Source organism: Physcomitrium patens, chromosome 10, assembly GCF_059467195.1.
Source record: "Physcomitrium patens ecotype Gransden chromosome 10, ASM5946719v1, whole genome shotgun sequence".
Classification (NCBI taxonomy): domain Eukaryota; kingdom Viridiplantae; phylum Streptophyta; class Bryopsida; order Funariales; family Funariaceae; genus Physcomitrium; species Physcomitrium patens.
This window is the reverse complement of record NC_143419.1, coordinates 12,879,603-12,903,299: the sequence shown is the minus strand read 5'-3', so window position 1 is coordinate 12,903,299 and position 23,697 is coordinate 12,879,603. Positions and strand designations below refer to the sequence as shown.

General features: G+C 35.6%; 1 protein-coding gene across 10 annotated transcripts; it reads left to right on the top strand.

Annotated features, from left to right (window-relative positions):
• The first annotated feature begins 1,243 nt into the window (after positions 1–1,243).
• LOC112287217 (uncharacterized) lies at positions 1,244–5,322 on the top strand. 10 transcript variants are annotated; one of them, XM_024530007.3, is made up of 7 exons: positions 1,249–1,745; positions 1,924–2,023; positions 2,279–2,352; positions 3,037–3,480; positions 3,899–4,142; positions 4,382–4,445; positions 4,700–5,322. In XM_024530007.3, exons 2-7 carry the CDS (start codon positions 2,006–2,008, stop codon positions 4,714–4,716), a joined length of 861 nt encoding a protein of 286 aa, XP_024385775.1. In that variant the 5' UTR covers positions 1,249–1,745; positions 1,924–2,005; the 3' UTR covers positions 4,717–5,322. The 10 variants fall into 10 exon arrangements, 8 of the variants coding, with proteins under 8 accessions (XP_024385775.1, XP_024385773.1, XP_024385771.1 ...); XM_024530005.3 differs by having other exon boundaries at positions 2,279–2,409; XR_016505196.1 differs by lacking the exon at positions 1,924–2,023 and having other exon boundaries at positions 1,244–1,745; positions 2,279–2,409; positions 3,885–4,142.
• The last annotated feature ends 18,375 nt before the right edge of the window (positions 5,323–23,697 follow it).

Sequence of the window (23,697 nt, the reverse complement as noted above, 5' to 3'; positions counted from 1 at the left end):
TCCATGCTCTTCCCCCTCCCCCTTTTGTTTCCACCCTAGTGACGATCCTGGCATTCATCTCATCTACTCCCAAAAATCCCCCCCCCCCCCAAGTGCCCCAAACACAACCATGGATGGAATCTCATACCCCCTAACTAACTGGCTGATGTTTAATAACAGCAACAGATCTAAGTGGCATGAAGATGTTTTCCCAGTGGGGGTTCGTGGGCTTTACGGCATGACCCCCCCCCCGTTCAGCAACCAAAGTGGAATTCATGGAATGAGAAGAATGGGGTGAAAAGTAAAAGGCGAAGCAGGGGAGCGGAAAGAAGGAAAAGGATGGGGGGGGGACACATGCAACAGAGAAGGGAGGCGCCGGAAAGAGGAGGAGCGGATCAGCGAAGCGCGGAGGACGAGGGAGGAGGAAGAAGAAGAAGACGAAGAAGCAGAGAGAGCAGGAAGGGGGGCATTTGCAGCAGGAAGTAACCACTATTCCACCATTCTGGAAGCTGACACAAAGCAAGAGGAAGAGCAAGAGAGGGATCGAGAGAAAAGAGAGAAAGAAAGAATTAGGGGAAGAATCAGGGAAAGAATCAGAGACTGACCGAGACACGTACGCCGGGCACTGGGAGCTGCGGGTCACCTGAGCAGGAATATCAGCTGGAGAGGGAGAGAGGGAGTGGAGAGCAGAGACCCGATGCTGCCTGAGCGGCGAGTTACCTGAAAAGAAGAAGAAGAAGACCACGACGACGACGACAAATAAGGAGAGGAAGAAGAAGAAGGGAAAGGGGAGGGGAGGCTATGGAGAAGACCTGGCAGAAGAAGAAAGAGAGGGAAGGAAGGGAAGGGAAGGGAAGGAGGGAAGGGAAGGGAAGGAAGGGAAGGGAAGGAAGGGAAGGACGGAAGGGAAGGGAAGGGAAGGAAGGAAGGGAGGGGAAGGAAGGGAAGGGAAGGGAAGGAAGGAAGGGAGGGGAAGGAAGGGAAGGGAAGGAGGGAAGGGAAGGAAGAAAGGGAAGGGAAGGAGGGAAGGGAAGGAAGAAAGGGAAGGGAAGGAAGTGTGGGTTACCTTGCAACTGATCACAACAACAGGCCAAGTTATGATCGCGCTGCCGAGTTAATATTAAACTCTCGTAGACTCCAGTACAACGCCAGTTTTTTTTTATACATGTGTTTATTCTCTCTTTATTTTATTTTATTTTATTTTCCCCCCCCCCTCCTTTGTTGTTTGGTATTTCCGTCGCGGCCCCCCCCCCCCCCGGGTTTTCCTTTCTCCTCCTCGCTCACCTTTAGACTATCTGCCAGCCTATCCCGGTGCTCGACTTGGTCTTTTACTTGTGTCTGGCACCATTACCTCCCTGTGTTCCGCGTCTCCGCCGTCGGTGTTGTTCCCCGCAGGCATCCAGAGTTGTTTATTGCATTTATTTTTTATTTGTGTTTAATTTTTAATTTTTTCGCTTTCTTTCGCTTTACTCTGCTTTCCTTTGCTCTGGTCTGGTCTTTTCTTCCTGGTAGGCAGGTTGTTGCTGGTCCTCATGTGAGCGAGTGAGAGAGTTGGAGTTGGAGTGGGGGCGGGCGTGTGATTAAAGGGATGCTCTCATGCCCCGGCTTTCCGAGGAGGCCGGGGGAGTCGGCAGGGAGGAATTGCTTGAAGTATTGTTGTCAATTTTACTATCCAGAACAGTCCGAACCACATCATCAGCACCATCTTCGTCACCGGAGTTGGGGATTGGAGCATGGCCGCTGCTGCTGCCACAGCTGTTGATGCGGTACGTTATGTATATTCTATTTTGTTGTGCTGCCTTGGTGATCCTGTGAACTTAAAGTTGCGTATGTGGGAACCGGGCAATCCTGGCGATATTGCGGCTCATTCAGTAGTGTGCTGGCGTTTTGGGGGAAGCTTGTGTTCGAGGTTAGTATAATTTTTCTTAAGATGATTTTGGTCAGAAAGCTTGTGATTGGCTGGGGAAGCTGGGAGAGGTGCGGTATATGGAATTCAGGGTGAAGAAAGAAGTCATCGAGGGTGGAAATGAGACTGCTGGATGAGGTGTGGTGTTTGTGGATGCCTGCATGTGTTGAAGGGATCTTTTGTGGAGTAAGCAGGCTTAGTTGAATGTGATACGGCATCGAGTGGCCGAGGATTGGTAGCTGCGGATGTTGTTTCTCGGTGCAGGGGTTGCTGGGAACAGGGTCATTGAATTGATGTTTTTAGGTTAGATATGGTGTTCATGGAAGACGGTAGCGGTACGGAGATGATTTTGAACGTGGGAACGTGTGTGTATGTATGTGTTGGGGAATGCAGGCAACTGGAACGGGGAGTCGGAGGGCAGTGGTGAGAAGCGAGCGATTTATGGAGTGGCAACGAGAACTAAGCAGGTCCGTGTCTGCAGTTCGTAAGCTTGGACATACGAGTGCATTGCTTACAACTGAAAGGTAGAGTTTTTTTGTTTTTTTGTTATATTTTTTGCTTTGTATGGTTTTGGTCGAGCAGAGGGGGATGTGGAGTTTGAGGTAAGACGGAGGGAGACGGATCCTCTGTGCGGAAGTGTTATGTTTTGAAATCATTTACGTCCGTCGTCGTCCAGATCGCGTCCAGATTTGCGGGGGAATGCGGATACCGTGCTTTTTATGGTTGACGGGTTTCTTTGAGTTCGTAGAGGATTTTTATATCTATTTTTAAATTTAAATTTAAATAATAGATTTTTCAAAATTTTAGGTTTTTAGTTCTTTTTAGTTCTTTTAGTTCTTTTAGTATTTTTAGTTTTAGTTTTATTTATTTATTTATTTATTTTTGGGGGCAGCGGCGGATCCTTATGGTGATTGGTATCTTGCTGATTGCGAATGTTTTGAGTGGAGTATGTCCCTACTTCAACCGAGTTTACCATACTATTGGTTGAACGTAGGACCAAGGTTGTTGTTGTTGGATAGGAGTTGATGTGGAGCCGTCGATGGCAGTGGTTCCATGTCTAGTGCTTGGGGTTGTTGTGGTAGCGTATGTGGGGCATTAGTAGTGGTTTGTGGGGGTTCATTGCGCTCATTGGGATTCGTGAATATTTGAAGGCAATCTTGGGACGAAGACAATGTGAAGATGCAGAGGCACGAGTTGTCCGAGGAGAGGGAGGGTGAAGGGGAGGAAGCGGGAGCAGATTTTCAGGCAGGGGCGGATGTCACCACCGCAACTCAACGACAGAAAGGCAAGAAAACACAACATCAGGGACAGCGGTCTGACGCGAAAACGCCTCGGAAAGATGAGGAAGGAGGGGAGAAGAAAAACAGTTTGACGACCATAAATGAGTCAGCGGCGGAGGGAGAGGGCAATGGGGGGAGGTTGAGACGATGCAAGCAGCAGGTGAACCAGGCATCTGCAGCGAGGCGGCCAGCAGCCCAGGTGCCCAGTCAACATGAGTTGCCCCAGCCCGTGGCTCGGAGGAGGCAACGACGTGTGCCACGGTCGTTTACTCCGCCCAAGGAAGATATAGAAAGGGGCTTGCGATCCTTTACAAGGTATGCTCAAATTACTCTTCGTTGTCGAGTAAGTTGGCTCCCAGTGTGTGGTGACATACTTAGTTGCTAGGATCTCATTGAAGTGATGAATGCACTGTAGATTGATTGCCACTGGACAGGCAGTGAAAATACAATTTCCTTGGAACACTATCATAGGCCATACATAGTAAGTGTTTTGTGAAACAGTGCCAGTGCCAGTGCCATTTTAGGGGCACTTACTATGCGGAATCGACCGTTGACATTCTTATTGATTTATAAACATTGAAGCGCTCTTACTTCTGTTCTGGTTCGTTCGGTGCACCTTGTGTGGAGGAATTTGCATGTTTTAGAGTTACTTGTTCTATCGAGTCAGTAGCATGAGGTAACGTATCAGCAGTTTTCCTCATGTGTTAAGAGATGAGAAGTGGGATGAGCGCAGGAATCGTGGTGTTGAGACTGTGCCTGCTACGACTAAAGCAGTGCCAATCAACAGTAGCAAAGGAGCTACAAAGCGGTCTAAGCGAGTTGCCCAACGCCTGGCCAACGAGGAACCTGCTCCACCACCATTGAAGCTGCCAAAGCTTCACCTGGTTCTGACACGAAAAGAAATTCAGGAAGACTGGTTGAAGATTACTGGTCACAAGTATACTGGAAAACCCAGAAAGTCTACGCTTATTCAACGGGTACGTCTTTGACATCCACGTCTACCAGATTTTGCGTAATCAGTACGAGTTCTTGTTGTTCATATCTGTGTATTTCTTGCCAAGCCAACGAGAGTATGACACTTGTTTAATGTGTTGACATCCACTCAAAGAAATCTGAAGTTGCTTGTTTTGGATGTGCCAGATGTGTGAGCGGTCTTTATCATTAATACCTTGAGAAGTGTCTTAGTTCTAAGGAATTGTTTGTCATCCCTCCGCAGGGTCTGGGTCTATGTACGGCTTTGACATGCCCGTCATCCATTCGATACCTCAACGAACCCCAATGTAGGTACTCATTTCCTCAGTTGTTAGTTACGATTGGGAATGTTTTCGTCTGTAATGTACAGGGCGCGGTGGCTCGCACACCATTAGCCTAAACCCCTCCCTCTTTGCTCCCTTATTCTCGTAGTGTTGCTTGTTTGTGCGTTCTCTGCTGTCTCAAAAGTAAAATTGATACTAGTTCCATCTGGCAGACGGTTTGAAAACGGAAGTGTCATATCGCATGGTTTTGACGATAATTTGTGTTTAGAGCGATGCAGTATTGCAGGTCCCTTGACAGCAGTTGAGAGCAGCATCGACATGATTCAATGGGCTTCACAGTTCGATGGATTGATAGTTTAGCAGATTCGTCATGGCTTCATTCTTTTGACTACCACATCAAATCATTGTTTGTGCCTCCAGTACTCGAAGATAGAGCATTTTGTATCATAATAGTGAATAATAGCGAATAGAGAGTTTAGAAGCAGGTTAGACACTGGTTCCCATAGTGGAGGACGATTGCTTAACATGTTAGTGGCCGCTGGTGTGGTTCTGCTAGGCTTGTATGACAAAAAGGGCGTCAAGTTTCACGACATGGCTCCTGGTCTTTTCGGCATCCCTGCCTATGTACGAGGTGAAGAGGCCTGGCGGAACTTACAATCTGCTGACGAGGTGGCTGCGCATCTGTATTGTAATTCAGGGTAGTCTCGGCGAATTTTATGATGTCCTCAGCTACTGACCTTGAAAGCGTGGCACATGAGGAGGGGCTCAGTGTCGGGCTGTTGAGCAATGTCACCGGGTTCGTAGTCGCTTAGCATTTTTAATCTCAATGAACTCGACATCTGACATTGATAACTAGATATGTGCAGTTGCTTGTTTTGTAAAGTATCTGCTTGAATGTGAATGGCATTGTGTTGTCTTCAGTGGCATAAGCTTGATTGTGTCGTCTGAATGCACTATTCATATATGCACCTTACTCTTAGCTTTTGTTAAAAGAAATTTGACAAATCAACTTTTGTCTAGGAAAACTTATTGCATGAAGCAATATTGTTAGTATTGAGCAATTTGAGGGATGCAACTTGGTAAAAGATGTGAGAATTTCAACTTCTTGTGGGGACATTATTGAATATAAGAAATTACATAAATTGGATGTTTTTAAAGAAGTATCATTATTAGTTTTTTTCAGCAATAATGTCAGCTGTGAGTAATATAATAAAACAGGTGTTTTTAAAGAATTTTTTTTTAAAATTTTCTAGGGTAATATTGTCACTTTAGCATTATTTCATGAATTATATAGGCAAAAATAATAAACAAGAGTATTGTGTTTTCAGTCAATGTAGTTAATTGTGTGTATTATTGTAAATTATCTGTAGTCAAAGAAACAAGATTTTTAATATTTTTAGATAATGTTCTCAGTTAGCAATTTGATAACTTTAGTGATAAAGAAACAAGGTTTTTGAATATTTGAAGCAATGTTTTAATTGTAAGCAACTTTCTAAAAAAAGTATCATTTAAGAAGTAAAATTTTCAGTTATACTTGGTAATGTTTTAATTTTGAGCAATTTGATAAAATCAAGTGCTGTTAAAGAAGTCAGATTTTTGATTTCTTGTAACAACTTTGCTAATTGTAACAATCTTATAAATAAAGAGCTATGGAGGTAACTTTTTTAATTGTTTGAAGAAACATTGTCAATTTTGAGTAATGTGACAAATGAAATATCATTAAAGAAGTAGAATTATAAGTTATTTGAAGTAATGTTGTCAATTATAAGCAACCTTTAAAATCAAGTATTAAAGAAATATAGCTCTTAGTTATTTATAAATATGTTTTTAATTATAAGTAAAATGTGAATTTAAGTATTTTTAAGGAAATATGAATTTTAATTATTTAATTATAGACATCTCTATTAGAATATTTTTATTAATCTATTTATAAAATAAATAAATAAATAAAAATCTAAATTCAAATATATATATATAAAGAGAGAGATTTTTTAAAGCCACATCCTCTAAGCCATGTGATAATTAATTTTGGAGGACAAGGAACAAGGATGGAGATAAGGAACAAGAGATGGAGGTTGGAAACAAGACAAGGGACATGGAATAAAGAACAGAGATGGAAGATAGACAAAATCAATCATGAGATGGTAATATAGAGTATGGCTTTAACAACTCCTTCTATATATATATATATATATATATATATATGTGTGTGTGTGTGTGTGTGTGTATTTGTGTGTTAAATAGACTCAAGTTTTTACTAAATTGACCTATCCATCTTAACCATTATAAAAAAAGAAAAGAGAAATGACGTCTTGATTTATTTTTCCACTATTACATGTGCAACCAATAAAAACTAACCATGTTCATCATGATTACCATATTTTTAATAGAAAATAATAAAAAATTCTAAGCTTAAAATTTTATTAGATTAATTAATGTGAATTTAATAAATTTCTAAAAAAACCATCTTCTATTGATATCTAATCTTATATTGTCACAATAAATAAAATACATCTCTTTGTATATAAAACAACCATAGATACAATATTATTACTTTGATTTTTGCCTTTTACATCATCCAATTGTCAACAACATGAATTAAAAAAGATGCATAAACTTAAAAATCTATATCAAAAGAAAAGTGCCAAAATAGAAATAAAGTAGTATATATATTAAAAAAAACTGGAATGGCTATTGCCAAAAGATAAAGAAACTAAAGACTCTTGAATCTAAACTAGAAACAAGAAAGGAATTAAGAAGAATAAAGAAGGCTTCATTCTTGCCTCTATATATACTATCTATCTAGGATCTATGTATCAACATTCTATATGACCTCCAAAAATATGTTGACTATGCATGATATGTATTTTGACTTGCAAGGCAAGTTTTCTATATAACTGCCACATAGTAAGCTTGTTCTACAAGCTATCAATACATGTGATATATGGATAGCTTATTGTCCAAGTTTTTAACCTACTGTGAATCATCAAATTGACTCACTAATTGTTTTAAGATAAAAGAATGCATGTAGAGTGCCAAAATTATGATTTTTAAGTTAAGATGTGCTTAGTGTTATGGACATATATTTATTGTAATTGTTACCTACGTGGTATGAATAGATAGAAGTAGATAAAAGTAGATTAATTTCATAATATCTTCTAGAGAAGCTCCCTAAAAGCTTCATAGACGCTGTTTTGACTTTACATGTGTTTATACTTGATTGATAGGTTAAAACTTGGTCAACAAGTTAATCTTTGTGCCACATATGTTGGTAGCTTGCGGAACAAGCTAATTATGTGGCGCCCACATAAAAAGCTTGCCTTACAAATTTAGATACGTGTTGTACAAAGTCAATTCATTTTTGGAGGTCCCAAAACATCACCATGTAGCTCCTAGGTAGATAGTATATATAGAGGCAAGAGTGAAGCCTTCTTCACTCTCGTCAACTCCTTTCTTGCTTTTAATCTAGTTTCAAGAGTCTTATGTTTTTTAGTCTTTGACAATAGCCATTCCAATTCTTCCTTGAATATATATACTTTCTTCTATTTTGTCACTTTTTTTTTGACACAAATTCTATGAATTTATGCATTTTTTACCAGTTTGTATCCTTGACAGATTGACAAGAGTATACATATAATATTAGAGCTTTATCTTTTCTTCATTAAGAGTGGATTACTCCTTTCTCTTCATAAGACATAAGCGTATAAGAAGTTGCGGATTACCCTCTTTTAAACTGATATTATTCTTAGTATTTTCTTTGTCCTCAAGCCCTCTCTTCTATTTGTCTTCAATGATATTAGACATCTTATCTTTTTTAAGTGTTGTCATGGTAGAACTTGCTGAAATGGAGAGTGCAATGGCACAAATGCAAGAGCAATTGAGGGAGTTAATACTTGCAATGCATCAATTCAATTTACCACCACAAAGAGCAATAAGATTGGCAAGAAGTGAAGATATAGAAATGATTGGAGCTGCTTCAACATCTGCACCAAATCATGTTCCTCCACCGATAATAGAATATTTCTTTTCCTATGGTGGAACGCCCTTCCAATATTAGAGAAGCAAGAATTGTCCTATCCGAGAAGTTTGATCGCACAAGATTAAAGTTTAGAGGATTTATCAATCAAGTATAACTTGTGATTGAACTTCAATCCCAAAGCTATCCAACTCCAGGATCGCAAGTTAGATTCATTGGTACGCTTCTTTCAAGTTCAACATTATCATGGTATTCATCTTTTCTTGAACGACGAGATCTAATATTGGATAATCTGGAAGCTTTTTTGGTAAAGTTTCAATCCATGTATGGAGAACATGATGCAATTCGTGTTTCAACCATTAAGATCCATATTTTGCAACAAGGCAATCGATCAATAACATTTTATACTTCACAGTTTCAACAACTTGCAACTGATATCAAGTGGGATGATACGGCACTTGTCAACCAATTTTTCTACGGATTACAACATGAGGTAAAAAAATTAATGCTCAACTTACCTGATCTTCAAACATTGAGTCAAGTAATTGACTTTGTTGTGAAGTGCCACAATCGTCTTTTTGAATTTTGATCTGAGAATTGTATAAGTGGACCTCAATGTTACTATAATTCAATGGCAACACCAACATCTCTTCAACACATACATTCGGAAGTAGAGGATATGAAAATTGATGCAGTACATTTCAAACCTCTTATTGAGTAAGAAAAGACTCGTTGTTGTCAAGAAAGATTGTGCTTATATTGTGAAAAACCTAAGCACACTATTCAACATTGTCCAAAAAAAATATACAACCATAAAATGAGGAGTACGGCTATCAAAGAAGATAGTATGTTAAAAAATGAATTTATTCAGCTACAATACGGACAATGCAGTTGGAACCTTATACAATACCTAGTAAAGGTCCTATTTTCTCCTCAAAACCCTCTCTTTGTTTTACTATAAATGTTATTTTAGGACCTAAACATCACAAAGCCTTTACCTTGTTAGATTCATGAGCCTCAGCATGTTTCTTAGATGAAGAATTTTCTAAAAGATATAGCATACTTTTAGTGAAGAAAACTAAATCTGTTCATATAGAAGTCATGGATGGTCGTTCGTTATCTTCAAGAGATGTTACTTATGAAATCCTTCCTATAGAAGTAGCAACTAATGGTCATAGTAGCTTTGTAATATTTAATATCATTAGATCTCTCTCTAATCCAATCATTTTAGATTAATTATAGCTAGAAAAATATAATCCTAAAATAGATTTGACTTCTCGTAGTCTTGATTTTTCTAAAAATATAACTAAGAACATAATTAATCAAATAGAAAGTCATAAGTCTAGTACAATTAAACCTGTATCTATAGGTGCAAGAGCTTTCTTGCATGTTGCAAAAGAAAGATCACCTTGTGTCATTTATGCCACACTTATTTCTATTGGTAGAAAGACTTCAAGTGGCATTCCAAGCCAATATTAAGATTTTTAAGATATATTTGAGAAGAAGAATGTAGATACTCTTTTAGAACATCATTCAAAGACTGCTCAATTAGCCTTCAAGAAGGAATACAACCGCCATTTGGACCAATCTACAATTTATCACAAAATGAGTTGGCTATATTCAAGGAGTATATTGAAGAAAATCTGGCTAAGAACTTCATACACCATTCCAAATCTCTAGCTGTCATGGCCATAATCATGTAAGCTAATAATTACATATAGAAATAGGTAGAAGTAAGCAAAAGTAGGTAAAAGTAAGTTAATTCTATAATATTTAATATAAAAGCTTTCTAGAAACTTCTTAGACGCTGCTTTGACTTCATAGGTGTCTTTAATTGACTTTTTGGATTAGAAACATGGTCATCAAGTTGGCCATGTGCCACACATGTTGTTAGCTTGAAGATCAAGCTAACTATGTGGCCCACACGTAGAAAAACTTGCCTTGTAAGTCAAAGCATGTGCCCTACAAAGTCAACACATATTGGAGGTCTTATAGAACGTCGCCACGTAGCCCCTAGTTAGAGAGTATATATAGAGACAAGAGTGAAGGCTTCTTCACTCTTGTCAACTCCTTTCTTGCTTCTAGTCTAGTTTCAACGGTCTCTAGTTTTCTTGTCTTTTGGCAATAGCCATTCCAGTTTCTCTTTCAATATATATACTTGTTTATATATATTTTGTTACCTCTCTTTCAGTGAAGGCTCACTTGTATGAATTTTTTTTTCATCGAGTTCTTGTCCTTGACAGATTGACAAGAGTACACCTACAATATCAGAGCTTTGTCTAATCTTGATTAAGAATGGATTACCCCTTTTTCTTGATAAGATATAAACATATTAGAAGTTGCGGATTACCCTCTTCTAAACTGATATTGTCCTTAGTATTTTCTTTGTCCTCAAGTCCTCTCTTCTATTTGTCTTGAGCGATATTAGACATCTTCTATTTTCTAAGTGTTATCATGGTAGAACTTCTTGAAATGAAGAGTGCAATGGCACAAATGCAAGAGTAATTGAGGGAGTTAATGCTTGCAATTCATCAACTCAATTTACCACCACAAGGAGCAACAAGATTGGCAGAAAGTGAAGATATAGAAATGGTTGGAGCTGCTTCAACATCTGCACCAAACCATGTCCTTTTTCCTATGGTGGAACGTCCTTCAAATGTTAGAGAACCAAGAATTGTCCTACCCGAGAAGTTTGATGGCACCAGATCCAAGTTTCGAGGATTTATCAATCAAGTGCAACTTGTGATTGAACTTCAATCTCAAAGCTATCCAACTCCAGGATCACAAGTTAGATTCATTAGTACGCTTCTTTCAGGTTCGGCACTATCGTGGTTTTCATCTTTTCTTGAACGACGAGATCCAATATTGGATAATCTAGAGGCTTTTTTGGCAAAGTTTTGATCCATGTATGGAGAACATGATGCAATTCGTGTTGCAACCAATAAGATCCGTATTTTATGACAAGGTAATCGATCAGTAACGTTATATGCTTCACAATTTTGACAACTTACAACTGATATCAAGTGAGATGATGCTGCACTTATTAGCTAATTTCTCTATGGATTACAATATGAGGTAAAAAAATTAATGCTCAACTTACTTGATCCTCAAACATTGAGTCAAGCAATTGAATTTGCTTAGAAGTGCGACAATCGCCTTTTTGAATTCCGATCTGAGAACCGTACAAGTGGACCTCAACGTTATTATAATTCAATGGCAACACCAAAACCTCTTCAACACATAATTTCGGAAGTAGAGGATATGCAAATTGATGTAGTACGTTTCAAACCTCTTATTGAGCAAGAAAAGACTTATCGTCGTCAAGAAGGATTATGTTTATATTGTGGAGAACCAAAGCACACTGTTCAACATTATCCAAAGAAATGACGCAATCACAAAATAAGGAGTATGGCTGTAAAAGAAGATAATATGTCGGAAAATAAGTTTGTCCAGCTACAATAGGGACCGTGCGGCTGGAACCTTGCACAACATCTAGCAAAGGTCCTATTCTCTCCTCAGAGCCCTCTCCTTGTTTTATATTAAATGTTATTTTAGGACCTAAACATTACAAAGTCTCTGCCTTGTTAGATTCAGGAGCCTCAACGTGTTTTTTAGATGAAGAATTTACAAAAAGACATAGCATATCTTTAGTAAAGAAAACTAAACCTGTTTACGTAGAAGTCATAGATGGTCGTCCATTGTCTTCTGGAGATATTACTCACGAAACCCTTCCTATAGAAGTAATAATCAATGGTCATAATAGTTTTGTAGTATTTAATATCATTAGATCTCCCTCTAATCCAGTCATTTTAGGTTTATCGTGGTTAGAAAAATACAACCCTCAAATAGATTGGATTTTTCGAACTCTTACTTTCTCTAAAAGTATAACTAACAGTGTAGTTAATCAAGTAGAGAGTCATAAGTCCAGTTCAATTAAATCCATATTTATAGGTGCAAAAGCTTTCTTGCATGCAGCTATGAAAGAATCACCATACATTATTTATGCCACACTCGTTTCTACTGGTAAAAAGACTTCAAGTGGCATTCCAAGCCAATATCAAGAATTTCAAGATGTATTTGAAAAAAACAATGCGGATACACTCCCGGAACATCGTCCCTATGATTGCTCAATTGACCTTGAAGAAGGAGTACAACTGCCATTCGGACTAATCTATAGTTTATCACAAAATGAGTTGGCTGAACTCAAGGAGTATATTGAAGAAAATCTAGCCAAGAATTTCATACGCCATTCTAAATCTCCAGCAGGAGCTCCAATTCTATTTGTGAAGAAAAAAAATGGATCATTGCGGATGTGTGTTGATTATCGAGGACTCAACAAGATTACCATCAAAAAGAAGTATCCACTACCTTTAATATCTGGACTTCTTGATCAGCTGAATCAAGCTAAGATCTATACAAAAATAGATCTTCGGGGAGCATACAATCTAGTACGCATCAAAGAAGGAGATGAATAAAAGACTGCGTTCTGAACTAGGTATGGACATTTTGAATACAACGTCATGCCTTCCGGACTTACAAATGCACCAGCAGCTTTTCAACATCTAATGAATGATGTTTTTCGAGAGTTTTTGGACGATTTTGTGGTATGTTATCTAGACGACATCTTGATCTATTCTAAGAATCCAAAAGAACATGAACTTCATGTTCGTCATGTGTTACAAAAATTAAGAGATGTAGGACTCTATGCCAAGATAGAAAAGTGTGTATTCCACACTACTCAAGTCGATTTCTTAGGTTACATTATTTTAAATGATGGACTTATGATGGATCCTAAGAAAGTTCAAACTATTATAGACTGGAAGATCCCAAAAACGGTAAGAGATGTCCAATGTTTTTTTGGAATTTGCCAATTTCTATCGGATCTTCATCAAAGACTTCTCTTGAGTTGCAGCTCCACTTACACGTTTGACTTATAAAGACAAACTCCAATGGAATCAAGAAGCGAAAGTTGCTTTTGAATCTTTGAAGACAGCGTTTGTTTCTTCACAAATCTTGTAACATGTTGATTTTTCGAGAGCATTATTTATGGAAATAGATGCATCGGACTTTGCTCTGATTGCGGTTTTATCACAAATGGGAATAGAAGACAAACTTCATCCAGTAGCCTTTCATTCAAGAAAATTCTCAGCAGCAGAAATCAAATATGACATCCATGACAAAGAACTTCTTGCAATTATAGATTCTTTTCAAGGATGGCATCATTATCTAGAAGGCGCTTCTAGTCCAATCACCATATATACGGTGTCGTGTTGTGGTTTGGCTACTATATGAAAATAATGTAATTATGTACTTAATATATAATTTATTAAGTAACATGGTGAGAGCCATGTTAGTAGATTTTAGTTGGTTGTAGAATATAATTTGATTATTACTTTGAAAAGAGGTTGTTTAAAAAGATTACTATAGAATTTGTATAACTTTAATTTCTTTTTGATAGTAGGTTTTAAGATTGGTTTTGGTTGATAGTAACTTCTAAATATTTAGAGTCACCTTTGTTAGACATTGGTGATATTTGAAAACTTATTTTGGTTCTTTTATTTGGTGTTTAGAGCATACATTATGTAAATCTCATAAGAAAAAGGATTGAAGAAGGATTTTGGTAGCAAAGGGAGGAATTAGGGCACCAATATAGATGAATGGAGATGAAAAATAAAAATCTCCATTCATATTGGTCAAAAATCATGACTAATGGGCTTTGAGGAGGCTACCCGAGGCCATATTAGGGATTAGGGTTAGTTTCTCGAGGCCATTCGAACTTTGAAGGCTAATGTCAGAAGGTTTAGGTTTTTGGTTAAGGTTTTGGTGCAAGTTTTGTGACATTTGGGGTTTTTATGAAGAAGTTATAGGCGCTCAAAGTTAAGGTGTTAGTTTTGGACCTACTGTCACTCTTTTGGGCATAACGCACGCGTACGGACGGCAATTAAGGATCGGCGACTGCAACTGCAAAGAACACTTTTGCAGCTATATGTTTCACATACTGCTTACTGGATTCTAAGTTGAGATGAAGGAGTTATTGGATTTTGAAGTCAGCACATGCAATCTAAGGGTAGTAAGTAAACCGATTTACTAGTGTTTGTCTCTTGAGCTATATCTTGAGCAATTTTGTGAGGTTTTGGCTCAAAATTTCAAGGAATGTGTAATTTTATGTTAGTAAACTTTGTGCATAAGTTTTATGACATTTGAAGTTTGGGTTTTTGAGATATAAGGAAAATAGTTTTCGGGTGCTTGTAAATGAGGGTTTGGAGTGTCTGCTAGGATTTCTTAGATGCCAGAAGATCGGGAGTGAATTTGCAGTTGGTTTTTTTTCTGATAAAATTCAAGAGTAAATTTTACCTATCTAATAAATTTGAAACAAATTGAACGGTTCGATCAATAGTTATGATTTTCTAAAGTTTGGAGCGAGAAAACCTTTCGCAGGAAAAATATGTTTTGAAGGGATTTTGTTATATTTGGAGTTTTATAAAAAAATAAAGGAGTTTTGGAAGCCAAGAAAAGAATCATGTAAAGGTTTAAGGTACACTCTTTACAGCTAGATACCCAGTATATTCCCAGATAGCAAATCCCGCCATACGACAACATATCACAAGAACCTCGAATATTTTATGTGAGCACGCGTATTAAATCGTCGCCAAGCTCGTTGGAGCATGTCTTTATCAAGATTCGAGTTCATCATCACTTATCAGCTAGAAAAACAACAAGGTTTATGTGATGCCTTGTCTAGACATTTTTATCTTGCACCAAAAGAAGGAGATGCAGCTTTTGAGCAACAAAGAACGGTTCTCTTGAAGTCGGAACAATTTCATCTTCGAGCAATAAAATCAACATTGACTGTTGATTTAACTTTCCTTAAGCAAGTCCAGTTAAGTATGTCTTCAGACCCTCTTGTTCATGATATCAAGAACAATTCTTCTAAATCTCATGATCCATCTAAATTTGAATTCAAGAACAACCTACTCTATTTCGAAGGACGCCTATATGTTCCAGAAGGAGAAGCACGTTTACATGTTCTTCAAGCTCGTCACGACTTCCCAGGAGCAGGATATTTCGGATATAATAAGACTTTGGAGCTGATATCTAGGGATTTTTGGTGGCCTCAAATGTGAAAGGCAGTTAAAGATTTTGTACAATCATGTGATGTTTGCTCAAGATCGAAAATTCCTCGTCATCGACCTTTTGGACTTCTTCAGTCATTACCCATTCCAGAACAACCAGGGTCTTCTGTTTCTATGGACTTCATCATGGATCTTCCAATCTCAGATTCTTATGACTCTATATTTGTGATAGTAGATCGTTTTACCAAGATGGCACATTTTGTACCATGTACAAAATCTATCACAGGTGAAGAAACAGCTAAGCTCTTTTTTGATAATATCTATCACTATCATGGATTATCCAAGGATATTATATCAGATAAGGAAACTCAATTTGTATCAAGATTTTGGCGGACTCTTTTCAAGATTCTTAAAGTGGATATAAAACTATCTTCGACATTCCATCCTCAAACTCATGGATAAACGAAGCGTGTTAATCAAGTTTTGGAGCAATATTTAAGATGTACCATTAATTACCAACAAGATGATTGGACAACTCTTTTGCCATTGGCAGAGTTTGCTTACAATAACATGGTACACTCTTCTACAAAACAAACACCTTTCTTTGCTAATTATGGTTATCATCCACAACTTGATACTTTTGACTTTTCAAAAGTTGATAATCCTGCTACAAAAGATTTGGCAATTCATTTATCAGAGCTACATGCAACGATGAAGGCGGAGTTAAAAGAGGCTCAAGAACAACAAAAGGTCAATGTGGATGTCTATCGAAAGGAACAACCATCATTCGTCTTGGGTGATAAGGTATGGCTACTTTGTCGCAATATCAAGACCACTCGTCTTTGTGACAAGTTGGACTATCGAAGGCTAAGACCATTTTCTATTTCTGCACAAATCAATCCAGTTGCATATCGTTTAGATCTACCAGATTCAATGAAAATCCATCCAGTATTCCACGTGTGTCTTCTTGAACCATACAAGACAGTGGACATACAAAGAAGACGACAAGCTCCACCTCATCCTATAGAAGTGGACAATAATGAAGAGTTTGAAGTAGAAGAAGTCTTAGATTCAAGGTGGCGCCGAAATAAATTAGAATATCTTGTCCATTGGCACGGATATGATATTAGTGAACGCACATGGGAGCCAATAAAGAATCTTGCAAATGCAGCAAAGGCGGTGGAGGCTTTTCATCGACGACATCCATCAAAATCAAGATGAAAATCTTCTTTATAAATGAATCAACATCTAGGCAAGATAACATTTTACTTTTATTCTTGTTCATAGCTTTGTTGTAGTAGTGGCGCTCAGGAGATGGAGAACCAACAACCAGTGGATTCAACGCAAGAGCCTTCATTTTTTGACCTGCTGGACGAGACATTATGATTGTAACAACCTTCAAGACGACGCAATAGAGATGAAGATCTTCAAGAACGACATGTTCTTCCTCGAATAGATGGTGAGATACAATGCATTTGATATCACGATTTGAGAAGGGACTCCCGATGTTTGGTAATTTTACTAGAGGTAGAAACAACTCCTGATGGTGTTCCAAATATTCTATTCGAAGGAAGTTACGAAGGCCTCAACAATGATCAAATAACTGGGTGGTCTTCCCGCCCTAGTATGGGACACTACCGATGGTTGAAAGGCCCTATCAATCATCTTCTAAGAAAACAGAGATCAAAGTATGTAGCGAATACAATTCGTCGCATCATAGATTTTCTCAACATATGATGACTGCTCCTCGTGGAACTCGTCCCCAGAAGGGGGGGTAATGTCATGGCCATAATCATGTAAGCTAATAATTACATATAGAAATAGGTAGAAGTAAGCAAAAGTAGGTAAAAATAAGTTAATTCTATAATATTTAATATAGAAGCTTCCTAAAAACTTCCTAGATGCTTCTTTGACTTCATAGGTGTCTTTAATTGACTTTTTGGATTAGAAACGTGGTCAACAAGTTGGCCATGTGCCACACATGTTGTTAGCTTGAAGATCAAGCTAACTATGTGGCCCACACGTAGAAAAACTTGCCTTGTAAGTCAAGGCATGTGCCCTACAAAGTCAACACATATTGGAGGTCCTATAGAACGTCGCCATGTAGCCCCTTGTTAGAGAGTATATATAGAGACAAGAGTGAAGGCTTCTTCACTCTTGTCAACTCTTTTCTTGCTTCTAGTCTAGTTTCAAGGGTCTCTAGTTTTCTTGTCTTTTGGCAATAGCAATTCCAGTTCCTCTTTCAATATATATACTTGTTTATATATATTTTGTTACCTCTCTTTGAGTGAAGGCTCACTTGACTAAATTGTTTTTTCATCGAGTTCTTATCCTTGACACTAGCAAGAGCTTCAATTTTATTTGTAAAGAAAAAAGATGGATCATTGTGGATTTGTATCAATTATTGAAGATTCAACAAAATCACCATGAAGAACAGGTATTCAATATCTTTGATATCTAAATTCTTTGATCAGTTTAATCAAGCTAAGATCTATACAAAAATAGATCTACGAAGAACATACAATCTGGTATGCATCAAAGAAGGAGATGAATGGAAAACTACAATTTGAATAAGGTATAGATATTTCAAATACAACGTCATGCCTTTTGTACTTACAAATACACCAGCAGCATTCCAATATCTAATGAATGATGTTTTTTGGGAGTTTTTAGATGAATGACATTTTAATCTATTCTTTGAAGACATCCTTTGTTTATGTACCAATCTTGTATTGCGTTGATTTTTTTAAGCCATTTTTTATGGAAACAAACGCATTAGACTTTGCTCTAAGTAATGTATTGTCACAAATGGAAACAAATGATAAACTTCACCTAGTAGCTTTTCATTCCAAAAAATTTTCAATAGCCAAGATCAACTACGAGATTTACGACAAAGAACTTCTTGCAATCATAGATTTGTTTCAAAAATGGGACCATTATCTAGAAGGTGCTCCTAGTCCAGTCATCATATATATGGATCACAAGAACTTTAAATATTTTATATCAGCATGTGTTTTGAATTGTCACCAAGCTTGTTAGAATATGTCTTTATCAAGATTCAAATTCAAGATCACTTATCGATCCAAAAAAAACCAAGGTTTGTTAGATGCACTCTCTAATCGAGTTCTTTCTATTCTTATTATATCACCTCTTTTAAATCCGTACCACTTACATATTCGATCTTCAGCATATATCTTTGGTAGGCTATCATGAGATATTCCTTTCTCCTTCATTTCTTGTAGTTCTGAACTTGATGCAATACAGTGCTTTGGAACAAGCACATTAGATGTAGGATTGAAGATAAGCTCTTCTTCAATAAACATTGTTGTACCATACACAGATATATCACTCTCAAATACAGAAGCATCAAGGGTATTTGATGTATAACCTTGGATCAAAAGAAGGAGATGTTACTTTTGATAAGCAATACATAATTCTCTTCAAGCTAGAGCATCTTCATCTTTGAGCAATGAAATCAACACTAACTATTGATTCAACTTTCATTAAGTAAGTTCAGTCAAGTATATCTTCTAATCCTCTTATTTGTGATATTAAAGAAAACCCTTTAAAGTTTCATGTTACTTCTAAGTTTGAATTCAAGAACAATCTACTATATTTCAAGGGATGCCTATATATTCCAAAAGGTGAAGCTTGATTACGTGTTCTTCAAGCTTGTCATGACTTTCCAATAATAGGACATTTTGGATACAATAAAACTTTCGAACTAATATCTAGGGATTTTTGGTGGTTCCAAATATGAAAGGTAGTCAAAGATTTTGTACAATCTTGTGATATTTGCTTATGTTTAAAAACTCCTCATCATCAATATTATAGACTTCTTCAGCTATTATCCATTCTAAAACAACCATCGTCTTCTGTTTCTATGGATTTCATCACGAATCTTCCAATCTCAGATTCTTATGACTCTATATTTGTGATAATAGATTGTTTTATCAAGATGGCACATTTTGTACCATGTACAAAATCTATCATATGTGAAGAAACAACTAAGCTTTTTCTTGATAATATCTATTGCTATCATGGATTATCTAAGGATATTATATCAGATAGAGGAACTTAGTTTGTATCAAGATTTTGGTAGATTATTTTTAAGATTTTAAAAGTAGATATAAAATTATCTTTGGCATTCCATCCTCAAATTGATGGACAAACGGAACATGTTAATCAAGTTTTGGAGCAGTGTTTAAGATGTATCATCAACTACCAACAAGATGATTGGATAATTCTTTTTCCATTAGTAGAGTTTGCTTATAAAATGATTAAATTAAAAAGTATTGGTATAAAAAACTTTACTTTGTTTTATTTTTTTTATTTGTTTTGATTTTGGCATTAAAAAAATATAAGACCTAAATGTTTATTATGAAGCCTTGAGAGAAGGTAGAAGCCTCATGATGAAAATCTAAACTAATAGGAGGCTAATTGAGAAGAATAAAAGCAAGGTATGGTCGGATGAAGGCAATGAATAGAGAACTTTATCCCTATTGATCGAATACTATGCCCAATGGACTTTGAAGAGGCTACCTACGACCTTAAAAAGGATTTTTGTGACTTTAAAGAAGGCATTGGGGAATTGAAAGCTAAGATTTTAAAGTTTAGAGTTTGGACTACAATTTGTGTATAAAAATTAGAAGATTTAGAATTAGGATGAAGAAGATATAGCTATTTGAAGATAAGGTGTTAATTTATGACAAATTGTTACTCTTTTAAGAATACGAGGAGTTGTATGGTAGCTTTTGAAGATCGAAAGGTGTAGCTAAAATAATAATTTTAAGGCCTACATCTTTTATGAAAGAATTTTTGCTTTTGAAATTTATGTGAAGGAATTATAGGGAGTTGAAGGTTGCACTTCCAAATCAAAGGCAATAAGTGAATGGTTTCATTTAAAGTAATTGTTGGAGCCATAACTTGAGTTTTTAGATGAATTTTTGATTCAAACTTTTTGAAGAATGTAATATTTTGTATTAAAAAGCTATAAATATAAATTTTGTAGCATTTAAGCTTATGTTTTGTAAAATATGAAGAAAATTGCATGCATGTATATATAGTCAAGGGTTTAAAGTGACTATTAGGATTTTCAAGATATTTCAAGATCCGCAATGAATTTGTAATTGAAATTTATTATAGAATTTAATAAGAACACATCAATATTTCTTATAAAATTTGAGTTTGTTTAGATGGTTGGATTAGGAGATATAAAGTGTTGAAATTTGGAAAATTTTCTTTATAAGGATATATAAGGTTTTAGAGGATTTTATCATATTTTTGATGTTGTTGGTTACTAGAGGCTTATGTATTTGGTGTTATTTCTCAAAAAAAAAAAAAATTATATATAAACTTGGTATTTCTTATCTCAAGACTTCATTGAGTAATTAGTGACAGTCAAGAGCCCAATGCTTTCTTGAGGCAAATTCTCTCTACTTTGATACAATGACATTATCTTTCCTTCTAGAGCAAGTTCTACGAAGAATAGTGATCATACATTGAGGAAGTCTAAGATGCGGCAAATTATATTTGTCACATACTCTAATCTTTGTTTTATTTGCAGATAGTTGATAGGTCCTCTCAGCCATTGATAATGTCCTATTTTAGGACAAGAAGACCACCTTGTGATTTGATCATTATTGAAACCTTCATAACTTCCTTCAAATAAAATATTTGCAACACCATCAAGAGTTGTACCTACCTCCAATAAAATCACTAAACATTGAAAGTCTTTTTTCAAATCGTGATATTAAACGTATTATATCTTGCTATCTATTTGAAGAAAAATAAGTTGTTCTTTAAGATCTTTATCCCTATTACGTTATTTTGAAGGCTATGATAATCACAATGTCTCATCCTGTAAGTTAGCAAATGATGGCTTTTGAGTTGAATTTGCTAGTTATTGCTTTTCCATCTCTTTGATGCCACAATTATATAGAAATTAAAAATAAAGATAAAAGATATAATATAATTTCTTTGAATTGTATTTTATTTATAGCAAAGATTTACTATCTTTTATCTTGATTTTGATGGATGTCATTGATGAAAAGCCTCCACCATCTTTGTTGCATTTGTAAGATTCTTTATTGACTCCCATGTATATTTATTAATATCATATCCGTGCCAATGGACAAGATATTTTAATTTATTTTGCTGCAACCTTCAGTCTAAAACTTCTTTCACTTTAAATTCTTTATTATTGTCCATTTCTATAAGAAGAGGTGGAGCTTATTTTCTTTTTAGTATATTCACAATCTTGTATGGTTTAAGAAGAGACATGTGGAAGATAAGATGGATCTTTATTAACTTTGATAGATATAATCGATATGCAATTAGATTAATTTTTTTATAAATAGAAAAAGGTCTAAGCCTGCAGTAGTCCAACTTGTCACAAAGATGAATATTCTTGATATTATGACAAAGTGACCATACCTTGACACATACATTGAATTGTGGTTCTTTTTTTTGATAGGCATCTGCATTGATTTTTTGTCATTCTTGAACTTCCTTTAATTGTACCTTCATTGTTGCATATAATTTAGATAAAAGATTTGGCAAATCTTTTGCCATAGGATTATTGACTATTAAAAAGTTAAAAATATCAAGTCATGGATGATAACCATAATTGACAAAAACAAATATTTGTTGTATAAAAGAATGCATCATATTATTATAAGCAAACTTTGTCAATGACAAGAGGATTCTCTAATCATCTTATTGATAATTGATGGTACACCTTAAGTATTGTTCTAAAACTTGATTTACATGCTCTATTTATTCATCAATTTGAGGATGAAAGGCTAAAAAAAGCTTTGTATCTATCTTTAGAATCTTAAAAAGAATTCTCTAAAATCTTAATAAAAATTGAGTCTCCATATTTGATATAGTATCTTTCAAAAAATCTATGATATTCATAGATATTATCAAAAAAAATCTTGGAAGTTTCTTCATATGTGATAGATTTTGTGTATAGTATAAAATGTGCCATTTTAGTAAAAAAATCTATTATCATAAATATAGAATTTTACAAATGTGAGATTTAAAGATCTATAATAAAATCCATAGAAATAGAAGACTATGCTTGTTTTGGAATAAGTAATGGTTGAAGAAGTAATGGTTTAAGATTGATGGTGATGAGTTTTTGACCTTGAATAAATGTCACATGATTAAACAAAGTCTTTTATAGTTTTTTATATTTGTGACCACTAAAAATCACTAGATATTAGCTTCAAAGTCTTATTGTATCCAAAATATTTTGCCACTAGAAAGATGTGACATACTTGAAAAATACATAAACATGATTCTCCTTCTGGAATATATAAGTGTCATTTGAAATAAAGTAGTTTGTTCTTGAACTCGAACTTTGAAGTTTTATGAGATTTAAAAGAAGTATTCTTCATATTATGAATAAGAAGATTAGAAAACATACTTGATTGAATTTATTTGAAAAAATTTGAATCAATAGTCAATATTGATTTCATTGCTCAAAGATGAAATTATTTTGGCTTCAATAAAATTATCCTTTATTAATCAAAAGCTGCATTCTCTTCTTTAGGTGTAAGATAAGAATGTTTAAAAAAAGTATTGAATAAATCTTATTATTTTCCTAACTGATAAGTGATATTGAACTCAAATCTTGACAAAGTCATGTTTCAACAAGCTTGGCAATGATTCAAAATATGTATTGACATGAAATACTTGAGGTTCTTGTGATCTATATATACGGTGATTAGACTAGAAGTACCTTCTACATAATGATGTCATTCTTAAAAAGAATCCATAATTATAAAAAATTCTTTGTCATAGATTTCATAGTTAATCTTGACTATTGAGAATTTTTTGGAATAAAAAGCTACTGGATAGAGCTTGTGATCTTTTTCTATTTGTGGCAAAATGACATCCATAATAAAATTTGATGCATCTATTTCCATAAAAAATGCCTTCAAAAAGTCAACGTAATACAAGATTGATGTAGAAATAAATATTGATTTTAAGTCTTCAAAAGATGCTTCAGCTTCTTTGCTCCAATCAAGTTTGTCTTTACATGTAAGATGTGTAAGAAAAACTACAACTTGAGAAAAATTCTTAATGAAGATCCAATAGTAATTGGCAAAGTTTAAAAAGCATTGTACATCTCTTACTGTTTTTCAAATCTTCCAATCCATGATAGTTAAAACATTCTTTAGATCCATCATAAGTCTTTCAATAAAAATGGTATATCTTA

Bases quoted from the DNA above. Each gene is read 5' to 3' on its own strand.
- LOC112287217 (XM_024530003.3), top strand. From the start codon at position 1,713: ATGGCCGCTGCTGCTGCCACAGCTGTTGATGCG. The intron at 1,746-2,278 runs GTACGTTATGTA...TGGGGAATGCAG, and splicing joins CTGCCACAGCTGTTGATGCG to GCAACTGGAACGGGGAGTCG. The intron at 2,410-3,036 runs GTAGAGTTTTTT...GAATATTTGAAG, and splicing joins GCATTGCTTACAACTGAAAG to GCAATCTTGGGACGAAGACA.